Raw genomic sequence first — 17,566 nt, 5'->3', positions numbered from 1 at the left:
CGGATCAGGAGCAGCACTGACCGCCTCCCGCTGCATTAAACTTATTTATACCTTGATTGATTTTAATCTCGCCTTCCTTTTCGTGTTTCTGCTGTTGAAAGATCAGATCAGCCGGGGTTTCAAAACAGTTAGAAAAATCCCATCAATTTTAGCGAATGGAGCAAATTTAGGGGATTAGAATAACTAAACATTAACAAGGTGCGAACTGGTAGGCACAGCTATTTCTGCCTGCAGTAAACGGAGCACTTAAGATGCTATAACCGGCAACTGTTGAAACTGATTTCAGTGCTAATGGATAATGGTTATTGCTTTTTGGGCGATATGACAGACTGGTCATTTTAAATGCGGATGCTTTGAGCGGTGCGGACTGTGTTTAAAAACAGTTATGTGGTGGCAACAGGTATTGCATCTATAGTTGACATCATGAGCTAACGTTACGTGACATAACATTACAGGACAGGTCTCCTTAAAGGAAAAATTTGAATCCCACTCTTGGAACCATGCAGGATGGGAAAAAAAGTTTAAAAGGTTTCTGTTAAAAAAAACGAGAAATACATTTAAAAAAATACAAGAGGTTTGAACTGGTAAAAGTACATTAAAGTTAATTTTAGGAATGTTCTGAAAGCTAATGGCGGCCAACTGTTGCCTCAGAAAATACAGTAACGTGAACTATGTAAGAAATGAAGCCTTAGGAGTTTGGGGTCGATGATGAGCAAACCGCTTTGAAGTTTGTAGGATACAAGATTTATTAAATTTCTATTTAATGAAGAAATAGCACTGACAAAAGGAATTAAACTTTCTTGGCTGCTAAAGTAAAGCCATGCCACCTACCCCAGGCTCAAACTGGCAGCAGGCCCTACACCCTTTGCTGAGGCAATAACTGCCAATCATCATCAGCAGCAGCAGCAGCTCAAAGGGCATCGATCTGCCTCTCTTGACTATTTCACTCCTTCAGCAGTGAGCAAGATGAACCCAAGGGCTGATTGCAGTGGTCTCTACAGAGTTGCATGGGGACAGATGGAAATGGAGGGAGATGTGCTGACCTGTCTGGCTTGTAAGCAATCGCACATTGTCTGCATCTCAAGCATCTGCTAACATCCTGACAGTATACAATTCAATTTACATTTGGGACAAAGTCCTTTCATATTAATTAACTTGCTGTTAAATTCACCTTCTCTAGTTTGCAAAAGGAGTGTCTCATTTCCACTTTGAAACTTAAGCTGTTTTTATATTGCTAATGGTACCAGCTCCCAACAACCAGCTTGTGTAGCTGAAGGTAAACATATCAGGATTCATTAAGACCAGCAACTGCTTTAGCAGGACTTGCCTGCCTTCAGTATTAACAAATCTCGGAAATTTTACTTTTAAGTCGCATTCAAGACCCAGACATCAGGGGGTAAATTTTAACCAGGAGCTGGGGAGGTGGGGGGGAATCCTGGTGGGAAATCATAAGAACATAAGAAATAGGAGCAGGAGTAGGCCACATGGCCCCTCGAGCCTGCTCTGCCATTCAATCAGATCATGGCTGATCTTCGATGTCAATTCCACTTTCCCGCCTGATCCCCAAATCCCTTGATTCCCCCAGAGTCCAGAAATCTGTCTATCTCAGCCTTGAATATATTCAATGACTCAGCATCCACATGTTTCATCTCAGTCTTAAATGGCTGACCCCCTATCCTGCGACTAAGCCCCCTAGTTCTAGACTCTCCAGCCGTGGGAAGCAACCTCTCAGCATCTACCGTTCAAGCCTCCTCAGAATCACATATGTTTCAATTAGATCACCTCTCATTCTTCTAAACTCGAGTATAGGCTCATTCTACTTAACCTCTCCTCATAGGACAACCCTCTCATCCCAGGAATTAATCTAGTGAACCTTCGCTGCACCGCCTCTAAGATAAGGAGACCAAAACTGTACACAGTACTCCAAGTGAGGTCTCACCAAAACCCTGTACAATTGTAGTAAGACTTCCTTACTCTTGTACTCCAACCCCCTTGCAATAAAGGCCAACATTCCATTTGCTTTCCTAATTGCCTGCTGTACCTGCATACTAATTTTTCGTGTTTCTTGTACGAGGACACCCAAGTCTCTCTGAACACCAACATTTAATAGTTTCTCACCATTTAAAAAAATATTATGTTTTTCTATTCTTCCTACCAAACTGAATAACCTCACATTTCCTCACATTATACTCCATCTGCCACCTTCTTGCCCACTCACTTAACATGTCTATATCCCTTTGCAGACTCTGTTTCCTCCTCACAGCTTACTTTCCCACCTAGCTTTGTATCGTTAGCAAACTTGGATACATTATACTTGGTCCCTTTATCTAAGTCATTAATGTAGATTGTAACTAGCTGAAGCCCAAGCCCCGATCCTTGCGGCACCCCACTAGTTACAGCCTGCCAACCTGAAAATGACCCATTTATCCCTACTCTCTGTTTTCTGTCTGTTAACCAATCCTCTATCCATGCTAATATATTACCCACAACCCCATGAGCCCTTATCTTGTGTAACAACCTTTTATGTGGCACCTCATCGAATGCTTTTTGAAATTCCAAATATACGACATCCACTAGTTCCCTTTATCTACCCTGCTAGCTACATCCTCAAAAAACTCTAATAGGTTTGTCAAACACGAATCCGGAAGTGCGGGCTCCCAGACGTCCTTATGATTTTGACGTAAGTACGTCTTTTAACTAAACCGGAAGTGGGCGGGTTGGATGCGAGTTGGGGTCGGGTTTTAGTTTTTTTTTTACAATTTTTATCTTCCCACCTGCCCCCAACCCACCTGTTTGTGGGGTTAAAATTTACCCCCAGGTGCCTCTAGCAAGTGTCAAAGCACAATATAAATGTAGCTTTTGTGAAGAGAAAGCCACCTCTATTCTGACCCTAGCTATTAAAAAAAAATGAGGACAGTAATTCCCTCTTGTCACACAGTAGTCTTTTTGTTCAGACTGCCAACCTATCTTCCCAATTCTCAACTAGGTGGTAGTTCATTTTCAGAGCACTCACCTGTATAGTAGTGTTTGGTACAGGTGAGGATGAGGAGGATGATGACTCATTCGTTTTGGTTTCCCCTGGAGAAGGAGCTGAACTTTGTGACTCCTGGCTCCCTGGCTGCTCTGGAGACAAGGTATCACTGCTGTCATCATCAAATGAGAACGTGTCTAAGGTTTTGGGGTAATGGACTTGGCCAACTGCAAGGAGAAGTGCAACATCAGTACAGTGTTCATACTTTTAGAAATGGCTCTGAGGAACCAAAAATAAAACTGTATCTAGACTTATGCACTTAAAAGTAATTTTAATTTATTTCCATCACGCTTAAAAGTCACAATGATTTTCGGGAAATGCTTTTCATTTTACTAGCCGCATGGCCTTTTTTAAAAAAAACATACTAAAGTAGAATGAATAAGATATTTTTGTTTATCCACAACTATGTCAAAGCTGTCAGTCCTGCTCCAAAAACTATCATTTTTTGCCCAGCTTGTCTTTCTTCTCATTTGACTGCACCACCCCAGTACAAATCTCTCCCTAAACCACATCCAACTGGCTACTAAAAGGTGCATGTTTCAGTTAAGTTTTTCATAAACAAAATGCTATTGATAGCCTAGAGGGCAAAGACACCAAATGACCAGTACTGACCAGATCTATGGTGGGTTAAGCAATTTCAGACAAGGCAGCAATTGGGTCCCACAGGTGATTTCAGGACTCTGAGAGGTGAAACATTTGTCGGGGTTATAGAAATGTTGCACAATTTTAGTTAGTTTGGGTGCATTTTACTATCATTTTGTGTTAGAAAAATCCCAGATGCTCTTGTGGAGGCTTTGAATGGTCTTTAGTAAACAGGATATAAATTTGGACTCTGTGGTGATCTAAAAGCCAGTTCCTAAAGTCCTATTTTTTCATCTACTAGGGTGGTCAGTGTACATGGCGTTCCTACATTAAACTCATAGGTGAATACTAACCAGATTTTATCACAGCCATTTTACATGAGGTCAAGAATTTACTGTGATATCTGAATCACGTGTAAACACATTCATATTCAACTGATGTAATGACTACACACATACCTACATTTGAGCAGTTTTGCCAGCTGCCTTATAGAATGGATAGAAGTGGCTCTTCGTAACCAGTTTCAATGAGCAATGAAGCTATATTAAGTTCAAAATTAAGTCAATACATTTTGCATGTGTAACTTGTGTATTTACTCAATGGTTTCCCATTTTTAAGAGTTTCACATTGTGTTTTTTAACCACACTATTTCTGAAACTCATTATAGTCTCAACATCTCAACTGCCATAAACCTATTTATATAGGGGCAGAATTTGGATATTTTCAAAGAGTAGCAAAACAAAGGACATTTACAAAGCAGTGGGCAAAACAATTAAATACAATGACATTAGAGAGGATGGTCTCTATCACCACTGGCACAGATTTAACATTTCTGTCAAAATAATTTGAAATCCAAATAGCCACAAATACCCTGAAATGACCAGTCACCTTTTTAATGGGTTCTTATTGGAACTAATACCATTTTACTACCAACTTTACAGTTTCCATGTTAAGCAGGACATTAACATCAAGGGACAGTGTTCCAGAAACCAACACAGACTGCATGACCAATTTTTCAGCATTACAAAGTGTTCTGGCTGCATGACAAATGACAAGAAGGAACAGCCCCTCTCTGCTTTTAGGTTATTTCTGGTCAGAAGTTTCACTTTATAATTAGTAACATGACTGTAGGAAAGTTTTTCCACCAGCATGTGGCTTTATTTATACATCACAGCTGACCCACATTGACTGCTGTCACAAACCCTGTAAATTGACCATCGAAAAAAAGCATCCAATTACACAGCACTGATGGCCAACAATGCTGGCATTCTTCATAAACAATGGGTAGAGGTAACCAAAAATTATTTGGGGTCTATTTGAAATAATCAACCACTCCAGCATATGCAACCAGCATGGCCTCATTAATTCAACTGCAAGTAAATATATTAAAATCTGCCAAGAGCACCAGGCACTGATATTTTGCTTCCTTTACAGGGTGATATGAATTTTAAGAATTAAGGATGTGCACAAATCTAATTCTTAACAAGGTTACAACAAATTATAATTCACCGATATCACTTACAGAAGTTGTTGATTCTTGGTCAGAGCTGCTCATCACAAACATCTTATAACAATTACAGTCTTTTTCTCAAACTATCTACCAAAATCAAAATCCACATTCCCATGTTTTTTTTTTACTGATGAGCAAGAGGCATTTTTTGCCCAGGGCATGTTATCCTCCATTGAGGATGCACACCACTTACTCAGTTATATTTCTGCCCGGTGTGGAAGTCACTCATAAAGACGAAGAAGATTCCAGGGTTTGATCCCTGTACGTGCAGAGCTAGCCGATCTCAGTTGGGACAGCAGTCAGTGTTACAATTGGCCTCAGCAACATGGCTGATGAGGAAAATGAATGATAGCCCTGGCCCTGATCACAATCCAGTGATTTCTCCTGGAAAATGCTGAGGACAGGATGGGGCTTAGCTTTGTAGCTTTCACAGACTCACTGTCTAGGCCCACACATATGGAAAAGCTACTTAATTGAGACAGAATGTATCTGGCATCCATAGAAAGAGAATCCATAGGACTGGCCCTTTCAGGAAAAGGGGGGGAAATTGGAGGAGGGAAAAAAGGGATTCAAAAATAGCAAAGAATTTTAAGTGCACAATTAAGGTCAAATGGTGATTCCTTTACTAACCTCACCTCATAGTTTTACATTTGGTTTCAAAAACATGGGTTTTTAATCAGGCCTCTCGGCCTTCTATGACCCTCCCCTCTACAACCTTTCTGGGATCAGCATCACAGAATTATAGATCATAGCATTTGCAACACAGGAGGAGGCTATTTGACAGATCACGTATGTGCCAGTGCTACTATACTTGAACTGTCTACCCTAATCCCATTCTCCTGCTCTTTCCTGAACCCTTTTTTATTTTTTGTTTTCACAGACTTATTAATTTCCCTTTTAAAAGTTATAGTCCTCTGCCCCAATAGCCACTTGTGTTAAAGCATGGCTTGTTCCAATAACCCTCTGTACAAAAAAAATCTAAATTCCCCTACATTTTTCCATGTTAAAGGTGTTATATAAATGCAAGTGATTGTCATAATTCTCAGACTATGCCTACTTGCCAATACATCACCAACCAGTGGGAACAATCTTTCACTGTTTACTGCCTCAAAACTTTGCATATTATTGAAACCTTCATTAGATACCCATTAACCTCTGTTTTAGATCCTTCTGAAAATCCATCTATACACTATGCAATTTCCTCAAATAATGCAACTGAATTAGTCAAGCATGGCCTGTTTTTACAAATAAATGCTGAATAGCCACTCTGTAACAGAGTGAGAGAGGAATGATATGTGAGCCATAGGCTTTTGAGAATTCTGTATCTGCAATAGGGGTACAGCTTTAAGAAGTTGTATAAAATGTCAGAATGACCAAGGCAAGGCGGTACAGTTTAACAGAATCGTTGACCTTAATCAGACACGACTCCCAGCCTGGAAGGATAAAAGGCAGGGAAATAGTTCAGTTGAGGAGAAGAGGATGGAACTGAGAGTAAGAAGGTATATGCTGGAAAGTAATCCCTGATACTGTTTTGTTCATCACTGCACTTAAAGAAACAACTACTGTGGGTGAATAAACCTCACTTGTTTCAACCATTAAGCTCTGGTCTGCATGTCTAATTGACCACTGGGTCCTGGGCATGCTTCAATTTGTTACACCCTGATCACTCATGCCTTTCTAATTATTCTCTAATTTTATCCCAAATTATAGACTCTTAACAGTTTAACACAACCAAAGTAAAAGTAGCATTTTCTGGCATCTCTTTTCCTTTCTTGAACAAGGAGTGTAACATTTGCCACCCTCCATTTTTTGGGCACAATTTTTATTTCCAAAGGAAAATGATGGTTAGTGCCTCTGCTATATCTCCCGAACCTCTGCAATGGATACCTGGGCCTGGTAACTTATCTACTTTGAGTCCCATTAACTTTTTAGTTTCCTTCTGAATATTTATTTGCAGTTGTGACTCTTCCATATCCATCTCAAAAACTCCTACTGTCCCAAGAGTTACCTTCCTCTGTGAAAACAGGCGAAATACTTATCAAACATCTTAGTCATTCCTTTATACACAAGAACAAGATACACATTCTTAAAAAAAACCTCTCCCATTTTGACCACAAATGTTTGTTTTACCCCATCTACCTCAGGATCGTTAACGTTGCAAACCATTCTAAATTGCATACGAGACTCATCCTTGATTTCTTTGCCACTATTTGGTGGTCTTCAATGTACTTGCAATATGGTAACAGATCCCTGATTATTTCAACCGAGACAGTCTCTATCTGAGTGCCACTATCAATAAGAAAATTTCTTTCCATGCTGCAATCTTGCCCTTAATTAATAAGGACCATCCCTCTTCCTTTTTTTTAATTCTCTATCTCTGCTGAAAGTTTTATGTCTGGGAATTTGTCATTTCCCATCTTGTCCAAGCTGAAGGTAAGTTTCTGTCAAGTATACAACATATGGGCCCGATATTAGGAGGGAGGCGGGTTGGCAGCGGGGTCGACTGGGCGCGTGAAATCGGGGTGCCCTGCATGCGATCGCAGCCTAATCGAAGGTACTTACGCGTGCTTCCGGCTTTCCCGTTCCAGACCTGCGCAGCGGGTGCACTGCACACCCGCATCACAGGCTGTCAGCAGGAGGAGTCCTATTTAAAGGGGCAGTCCTCCGATGCGCCTCCTGCAGCAAAGAACTATTTTTGGAGCATGGAGCAGACCAGAGGCAAGGCTGCTCCAACGTTCTCTGACTCCTCACTCCAGGTGCTGCTCGATGGGGTGGGGAGTAGGAGGGAAATTTTTTTCCCATCTGATGGGAGGAGGTAGCCCCCCTCTGCCACCTAGAAGGCCTGGCTCAAGGTGGCCGAGGAGGTCAGCAGCAGCAGCAATGTGTGCCGAACCTGGGTCCAGTGCAGGAAGCGCTTTAATGACCTAACCAGGTCAGCCAAAGTGAGTATACTTACGCATTCTCCCACACTCCGTCTTCCACATCACCTCCACCACCACACAATTCCTTCTGCACTGCCACCACAATGCTCTCGCATCACTCCTCACATCCATTCAACCATCATCCTCACCTTGCCTGCACTTTACTCACCGCCCCAGTTCCCATTCGAACACTACCACGCAACCCAATCCTCATACAATCTCATGGCTATGTCTCACACGCACCCTCCAATGCATCTCCCTCACGGTCATCCCCACCCACACCAATGCATGCAGCGGGTCACTATGCAACCACCACTCAATCACGCCTCTCCGTGTTTTGCCTTGATAGGAGAAGAGATGCCAGAATGCCCGGGAAAGGGCAAGGACCGGAGGGGCCCACCTCACCAGGTGGTCTTAACGGACGCGGAGCAGCAGGCATTGGAATTAAGCCGAACGCTGGAGTGCCTGTCTGTGGCGAATGCTGAGATTGGGAGCGCACAAGCGGCTGGTGACAGAAATCTAACACTCAGCACTCATGATAGTGAATGATCTTAACATCACTTGGCATCTGCAGCACCTCAACATCTGTCCACATGCTTAATATTGCTTTCTGTTCTCTTGCAGGGCCATCTGCGCCCGCCGTGACTGCGGAGGGCAATTCTGAGGCCTGAGGTGATGTCCCCTCAAGGGGACATCCTGAGGTGATGTCCCCTTTCACCATCATCCCTCTCCTGGCCTGGGCCAGGAGAGGGATGATGGTGAAAGGGGACATGGAGGTGGGGACGCCACTCAAAGCGCTTCCACGTCTCACCCATTGCCCCCCTCTCAACCAGTACCCGCGATGCTGCCTCCTCTCCAGGTGGCCGAGTTTGCCCCTGCACAGGTGCAGGTGCATCGTCACATCTGAGCCAGCCATCCACCAGTGCAGATACACACACCTCAGTGGGTCCCCGTCCTCACTTAGTTGGGCTTGCTCATGGTGAGTCACCATGCACATGTGAGCACGAGCAGACCCTGGTGGGAGGGGCAGCCGTGCAGAGTCCGCGTCGGTGGAGCACTCTTCTCCAGGCTCTGCTCAGCTGGACCCAGATGCTGAACCCTGGGGGCCAGCCATGAAAAGGAGAGTCATCAAGGGCCAGCAGCACATTGCCGAGGTACAGGAACACTTGCCATGCGCACTCTCCACAATCGCGCAGAGGATGGAGGAATCCAACTCCTGCATGAGTGGAATACTGTCACAGAGACGTGAAGGCATCTCTGAGATAGTGTTGCGGGTAGGTGCGGGAATGTCTGCGATGGAGGAAAGGCTAGCCTCCATCGAGCTTCAAGCACGGCTCAACAATGAGTCCATTCAGGCCCTGACAACAGCCGTTCGGATTCAGGGTGAGCAACATTCTGCTGCCTTAAACAGGCTGATAGATACATTACAACTGGCCTTCCAAGGCTTCACACAAGTCCTCCAAACTGCCGTCCAGCAGGGTGGAAGAAGTGATGTGGGCCTGGGCCAGGAGAGGGATGATGGTGAAAGGGGACATGGAGGTGGGGACGCCACTCAAAGCGCTTCCACGTCTCACCCATTGCCCCCCTCTCAACCAGTACCCGCGATGCTGCCTCCTCTCCAGGTGGCCGAGTTTGCCCCTGCACAGGTGCAGATGGAGCAGTCTTTGGAGGTGCCCTCACGGGCACCGAAACCCAGAGGGCATCCGCGCAAAGCATCTCATCGGTCAGGGCATGGACAAGAGCAACCTGCCACTACCTCTGCTGAAGCCACAGGGGTAGCACCACGTAGGGGTTCCTGTAAACTTAAGGCTATGGTTTTGTGAGCACAAAGGGGATGCAGAAGCGTGTATGACAGAATGTCATGTTTTTGATATAGTTTTCTTTGTTTTGCAAAGCACGTTAAAATTTGTTATCACCACTACTGCCACGTCTTTGCAAATCTTGCCTGGTTTGTGCAATAGTTCCCTTTCCTGAGGATCACCATGAAGACCCACACCTGATGCCACCCACTGTGTCACTGCAGAGTGGGTGTAGGTGTATTTGCAGGGCTCTTTTGTGCAGACGACTGAGAGACGCCGGCAAGGTCCCCAGTGGCACCCTGAAGGATCCGGAGAAGAAGTTGTTGAGGGCAGTGGTGGTTTGACAGCAACGGGTAAGAAGATGGTGCCCGGGCCAGCCGGGAGCAGCTCGGCATGAAGGAGGCTGCAGATGCCCACGACTACATGTCGAGCGACTCTGAGCCTACGTGTGCACTGCTGCTCAGAGAGGTCCAGGAAGCTGAGCCTCGGTCTGTAGACCCTGTGGCGAGGGCAGTGCCTTCTGCGACGCAGCTCTCTCTATGGTTGCCCTCCCTCCTGCTGTGCAGGTGGATGTGTCACAGCACTGTGTTGTGAAGCTCCACGTGTCAGAGGTGGATGGCGTGGCTGGTGATGCTGTTCGTCCTCCGAGGAGGTCATGACTGCAGCAATGGTGACCCCCATCCGGAAGATACATGTTTTAGGGGGTCCGCAAGGTAGGTAAATGTGTCTGCACACTGGGATTGAGGTTCCAAGTTGGTGAATTTTTGTGTTAGGAGGAGGGTGGTGGAGGCCAAACTTTGTCCAAAATGACAGAGTGACCTCCTGCAATGAGTGAGGGTCTCCCCCCTCAACTTGTCAAATGGACCTTTGCAGCTCCCACAGGCTGATGGCTGCAACACGTCTGTTTCAACTGGGAGTGTTTCCCTCTGTATGGGAAACACGCTCAGTTGACCTGAAAATCCCACCCCTCCTAAAATGTCCTCCCAATCAGGTCCACAAATGACCTGAAGTATCAAAATAATTGCCTTAAGTGGGATCCCACCGGCTTTAATTGCCGGTGGGAGTCCCGCATGCCGGGGCTGCGCGCGCATCTAAGCGCGTCACTGGGGAACCCGGAAGTGGGCGGGTTGGAGCCAGGCTCCGGACCCGCCCCGGGAATCCCGAATTTTCGGAGCCCCCCTGCCACGAATGCAACCGCTCGGCCATCCTAAAATCGACCCCCATGTCTGTCCATTCTAACTGGTGCTTCCGATTCCCTGACTCTTTCTAAAGCTTTGCACATTTGTACACAACCGTAATCCATTCATATTCCTCAATTTACCTTTTCTCTTTTCTTATTATTTCCTTTACTGTTCAATCTCTCTCCTATCTACCCTAGAGCAGGTCATCCCAGACACCACCCCCTTGAATTTACTATTTTAGACTATTAATCCCCTTCATTATACTTATTTTTAACTCTTCCCCCACAACATCTGAGATTTGCTCCTATTTTCTCCCCCCTCACCCCCTTCCTGGTAAGCCAAAGCCAATCAAAAGGTGGAATAAATTGCTACTTGCCTTTGATTGCTTCCTTTAAAGTGGAGTCTACAGGGAGAATGTTCTTTTCCACAAGTTCCATAGGACCTGGCCTCTGAGCTATCTTTTCGTTTAGATCATCTGCCAGTCTAGCTCTCTTTAGCTTCATCTGGGTGGCCTGCAGCGAAGGCTCTGCCAAGGTCTCTGCAGATTTCATGCCAATATTTAATGGGAAGAAATGTTCAACACATGTAATTTCTAAAAATGCTCCATAGATGATGTAATTATAAACTTGACAAAATGTTTTTCTACAGAGTTCAGATAATTCCTTACCTTCTAATATGTGCATTCTGACCAGTTCAGACCTGTCCGGCCTACTTCGTATTTTGTGTTTCAGGTAGTCCTCAGTCTGAAAGAATAGAAACATGCAAGTTCTATTTTAAATTCTGGTTAGATACTGATTGTTTTTGTAATAATATTGAGAGGACACCTCCAACATGCTCACCCCCTCCTCAGCTAATATTATTCAGTAACTATCCAAGTGGTGTACTTACAGAAAGGTCAGCTCAGTGTCAGTAATTTTCTTCCCTATAACCCCCCTCCCTGCCACCACCCCCCCACCCCCCCAAGTTGGTAACAGAAGAGGTTAATATTGCCTTCCCAACAAGATATCTTGCAGGTTCAAGTCCTAGGGCTGTTACTCTCTGAAGCTCACCCAGCTCGTGGCATAGCCATAATTTTATTTTTTAGTGGGGCGCACAAGGGGAGAAACTGGTACAGCTGCCTCACTGTTAAGCACACCTATTATGAGCTGGCAGATCATGGACCAGTACTGAGATAGTACTTTCTGAAGCAGGCTGCATGGCTGCAAGGTAAGAAGCACTCATGGTAAATATAAGGCAGAAAATTGTAAGGGAGAAAAAATAAGAATAACGTGAAGCTTGATTTTTAAAAATCTATTCCTGGAATGGAAATCCAACTTTGAAAGAAACTACAATGGACATTTTGTAGAGTTTGTGCAAATATTTAAAAACTGCAATGGATTGTTTTTTTTAAAAAAATATTTTGGTTAGAATCTCAGGTAGGCCAATGCAGAGATGCTGTGCCTTTAAGGCATGTTTTCATTGACCTAATGCAGGTGTTGCCTGGTAAGGTTTGTAGATCATGGAAAGCATGAACAAGGTTCTTACCCTTGCTCGTTCCAAACTCTTCCTCTGTTCGTGGAATGCAGCTGGGCTCTTTAATGCTGTGAACAGGTGACAGGGAAGAATTTAAACCAACAGGAAATGTCTAGCAGAGGAAATGTGGTAATACTTTCACAATCAAGGGCAGTCAGGCTTCTGACAAATGGCATTTAGCGAGACACTAAAAATACACTGCCTTGGAATTACTAATCTGACTCATCAATTCTATTAAATAAACTGACGTACCCAGCGAAATACAAAGGACGTTACTCGTTGAAATACTAAATACCAAGTTCATTGTTCTTTAGCCAGAAAAGCATTTACCGTAGCAATCAACATCTTGCTTTTTAGCAAAAAATCTACCATGACATTTAGCAATTTGGAACAGCATTTGTGCCAAGTAATAAGCATGACAGCTATTAAAAAGGGCAGCTAAAAGAAATTTGTACTTCATCATAATATTTCTCATCCAATTTAAAATAACTACATTTCTTTTTAAAATATGAGTGTTCAGAGTAAATTCAACTTGGAAAAATAAGAACTTGTTAGAATTTTTCTGTGACACCATGACAGACTATCAAAGAATACAGGCAGTGACTGCTCTGCTTTATGCCAACACATTTCAGTAACCAACTAGTTTTGATCTCCTCTCATCTGTGCTTTTTCTGTTGTTTCCATCTATTTTATGCTGAGTATAACCAGAAACGTCACAGCAGTCCAACTTAAATAATTAACTGTTCGAAACTCAGTAACACTGAATTCCAAACTGTAAAGAGACTGCTGAACAAAGCTGCTACGGGACATCAGCAGGTTTATCAACTGAAGAAGGTAAAAGAAAAATCTTAATAGATTTGCTGGATTGCTCCTCCAATGATTTAGTGCACTTTCGGAATGGTTTTGAGGCACAAGCACCAGGAAGATCCCAGGTTCAATCTCTGTTCCTTCCTGAGATAGTTGATCTCAGCTAGGGAGGAGAGGGGGCTTTAAAGTTGGGGAAATTAGCTAATGTCCCTAATCATAATACCAACATCACTACAACAGATTTTCTGTTCATTATCACATTGCCGTTTGTGGAAGTTTGCTGTGTGCAAATTGGCTGCTGTGTTTCCTACATTACAACAGTGACTACACTTCAAAAGTGCTTCATTGGTTGTAAAAATGCTTTGAGACGTCCTGAGGTTGTTAAAGGCGCTGTATAAAGGAAAGTTTTTCTTTTCTTTCAGTGATCCCTGCTGGAAAGTGCATGTGCATGGACATCGATGATCAAGCTTGATTGTGATGCCCCCAGACCTACTGGCACACAAGGGTAAATTTTAAGAAAATGTGCTACCGGCGTGAAGCCCTGCACCAGGAGCACAAATTCAGAACATTACGCCTATAAATGTGTAGGTTACACATGAAAATGGGCAAGGTATCAAAACACTGCCAGCATCTAAGAAACCAGACCCAACAGCAAGTATGACAGGGAAAGGGAACAAAACTGGAAGGCAAAAAAATAAATTTGTAAGCAATAATTTTCCTTTTGCTAACGTTTCCCAAATTTTCTTTCCACCCTCTTTAAACCACCCTCGGGGTGCCTCGCACCATTTCTCAATCAGCAGTGTTCTTGCTCCCAACACTGGTGCTTGAGGCAGCCAGCAGGGGTGAGCAAGAACAGCCTAAGGCAACCTGTCTTCTGATTTTCTCTCCCTCTCTGGAGCCAGGTTTACTTCTATTACCCATATTCTACTACTTTCTGATATAGTGCACTGAACCACCAATGACATGTATTCAAAAGTCAGGGCAACTCCGATTTTCTTTAAGCTGATACGTATTTCCATTGAAAGTGGTTTATTTTCTTTAAGTGAAAACCACAATTTCCCATCTTATACTTGGTTTATACCACACATCACCTTCACCTATCACTTTAACAAGCGAACACTTCTCGGCAGTTATGGGGCATAGACGCTCATTATTTAACTGCCCATTGTCATAGTTCTAGCAGTAGCTCATAGCTGTTAAAAAGCACTACTGGAAATTGCATGCAATTTAAAGAGTGAAAATCTACAAGATAAAAACAGGATCTTGATGTAATCAGGACATCCTGGTTATCTGAAAAGATGAGCAACACACCTATAATTAAATATCCCAATCAGACAACCTACCTATCCTCCATTGGCTAATAGCTATGTTCTAAGTACAATACTGTATGAATCATCTTGTCCAAGTTGCTTGTTTATAGAAATACTTCTCTCCCAGGGTGACACCAGGATAGTCCGATAAACAGATTTCAAACATTAAAACAGGCTGCCATTTTATAAGCATACTTGTTCACATGTAACTGGATTTCTCTGAGGTTTTACTTTTCCACAGGCTGTATTTCAGTTTGCAATTCAGAAATGTTAAACATTACTTCTCTAAAGAATGGCTAACATAAAACAATTGCAATAAACTTGCCTGATCACACCCATTACTTAGCAGAATTATAAAAATACATTTAACAACATGAGGCCTTTGTTTTAACTACACAGTTTAAAATATCATACTCTGCATTTCTTGCAAACTGTAATATCTGATACAGGAGGGTCAGCCTATCTTTTTCTAGGTGCTCTTCAAACACTTCCAAACTAGAAATTCTTTATATTAATAACAAATCCCTATAATGCATTTGTATAAACTGTTGTATTACTCCACATTATTGATTTACTTACTGAGTAGGCTCGAAATACATTGCAGTAGCATACTAAGTCAGATCTCTAAGCAATGTATGTCTTCTGTTGGCCAAGAATTTAAATGACTCCCATGTCAGCCGTTGGAGCATTAGGTAATAGCGTGAAACTCAGAATACAAACCACAATCTAGTAAAACTGACATCAAGTACAGTTATTACTCAGTAGACATCACTCTGCAGAGCCTCCTCATTTCCTATTGATCTGCTGACTCCAGATCAATAGGTCTGTAGACTCACAATACTTACTTCCCACACTGCAATGGATGGGTAAACTATACAAATGACAAATTACCTGAAAAAACCTTTCAACCCATGAACAATTTAATGCTTTTCATATACATGGCTAGTTTTGATTTAAATAATAGGTATCACATTAAATGTTTTTTGAAAATAATTAAAAAAGAAAATTATGAATCAATGATTTCATCCTTTGAGAGCCACAGTACAATTGTGCAGCAAAATCAAAACTATAAGGTTAAAAATAATGCTTATTCCATAATTACTATTAAGAAGTGCTGTCTGGTGTTGTGGGATTGTCTATTTAAAAAAATAATAATATTTACCATTAGGATTACAGAAAATCATTTTTGGTAACTATCTATTGTGGTAGCTGAAAAGCATTTCAACAGAATGAAAGAGTTTTATGGTTCATATTAATGATGAGGTCACAAACAAAAAAGTTCAAGTTGGATCACTGTGTGTTTTGAGATGTGTGTCAAGTTTCACACTAATAATGATCACTGCAATCAAAATGAAAACAGCTTACGGTGCCTGGCTGAGCAAATACTAAAGTTAAATAACAGCATTTGCACAGCCTGGAATCAGCTCTTTATCTCAATGTATGTAAAATACTACTGACAAGACAAAAGCAGCAAAAATACAAGAACAAACCCAATTACAGATATCATAAGCTGCCAGAGATTTCACATTTCACTGAATACTCCCTTCAATTCTTGTATAGGCAAACAGTAGGAATAAAGTATTCACTGTTAGAATTTCTGGTTTCCAAAAAAATTGTTGATAAGGACAACAAAGATAAAACTGACATAACCAACTTCCCTTTAATATCATCACATTTGAATTCCAATGCATGGTGGGCATCAATATGTGGAACAGAAAATGCTGGAGAAGCTCAACAAGTCAGGCAGCATCTGTGGAGAAAGAAACTCTGTTTCTTTCTCCGTAGATGCTGCCTGACTAGCTGAGCTTCTCCAGCATTTTCTGTTTTTATTTCAGATTTCCAGCATCCGCAGTATTTTGCTTTTGATCAATATGTGAAAGTTCACCCATTCTGTGGGCAGACGCGTATCTCATTAAGTGGGTAGAGAAAGAATACACGTTGCATTAAATCACTTTAATGAGTTTAGAATTTTTAATTTGAAAATTGTACTCTGACTCCTGTATGTTTGAAAACCAGCACGTTTCTTTTCGACTCTGAACTTGACTTAAAGCAAGAAAACAGAAATACTTAAGAAATGCTCATAGTGCTTTTAATACAGAAAAATATCCCAAGGTGCTTCACAGAAGTGTAATTGGGCAAAAAATGACAACGAACCAAAGAAGAAGATATTAGAAGAAATGACTAAAAGCTGGGTTATTGAGTCTACAGCACAAAAAAAGGCCATTCGGCCCAACTGGTCTATGCCGGCATTTATGCTCCACACGAACATCCTCCCTCCCTACTTCATCTACCTCTATCAGCATACCTTTCTATTCCTTTCTCCATCATGTGCTTATCTAGCTACCCCTTAAATGCCTCTGTGCTATTTGCTTCAACTACTCCTTGTGGTAGCACGTGCCACATGATTACCACTCTTTGGGTGAAGAAGTTTTTCCTGAATTCCCTATTAAATTTATTAGTGACTATCTTATATTTATGACCTCTAGTTTTGGACCCCCCCAACAAGTGGAAAAATTTTCTCATGTCTACCCTATCAAACCCTTTCATTATCTTAAAGACCTCTATCAGTTCACTCCTTAGCTTTCTCTTTTCTAGAGAAAAGAGCTCCATGCCTGTTTAGTCTTTCCTGATAAGTATATCTGCTCAGTTCCGGTATCATCCTTGTGATTATTTTTGGATCTTCTCCAATGCCTCTATATCCTTTCTATAATATGGAGACCAGAACTGTACACAGTACTCCAAGTGTGGTCTAACCAAAGTTTTATATAAGTTTAACATAACTTCTCTGATTTTCAATTCTATCCATCTAGAAATGAACCCCAATGCTTGGTTCACCTTTATGGCCTTATTAACCTGCATTGCTATTTTAGTGATTTGTGTATCTGTACCCCGAGATCCCTTTGTTCCTCTATG

The 17,566-nt window shown here is 42.4% G+C and overlaps 1 protein-coding gene across 3 annotated transcripts in view; it reads right to left on the bottom strand.

The window, feature by feature from the left end:
• The window catches only part of mrtfba (myocardin related transcription factor Ba), a 199,398-nt gene that overhangs the window by 21,207 nt on the left and 160,625 nt on the right, over window positions 1-17,566 (bottom strand). For all 3 annotated transcript variants that reach the window (XM_068003261.1, XM_068003263.1, XM_068003262.1), the window contains 4 exons: window positions 12,549-12,604; window positions 11,692-11,767; window positions 11,401-11,562; window positions 3,014-3,198 (listed from right to left, as the gene is read on the bottom strand). In XM_068003261.1, the coding sequence (XP_067859362.1) occupies window positions 3,014-3,198; window positions 11,401-11,562; window positions 11,692-11,767; window positions 12,549-12,604 (479 nt within the window). The remainder of the gene's footprint in view (window positions 1-3,013; window positions 3,199-11,400; window positions 11,563-11,691; window positions 11,768-12,548; window positions 12,605-17,566) is intronic.

Source organism: Heptranchias perlo, chromosome 22 (assembly GCF_035084215.1).
Source record: "Heptranchias perlo isolate sHepPer1 chromosome 22, sHepPer1.hap1, whole genome shotgun sequence".
Taxonomy (NCBI): domain Eukaryota; kingdom Metazoa; phylum Chordata; class Chondrichthyes; order Hexanchiformes; family Hexanchidae; genus Heptranchias; species Heptranchias perlo.
This window is presented reverse-complemented; position numbering and strand designations above follow the sequence as displayed.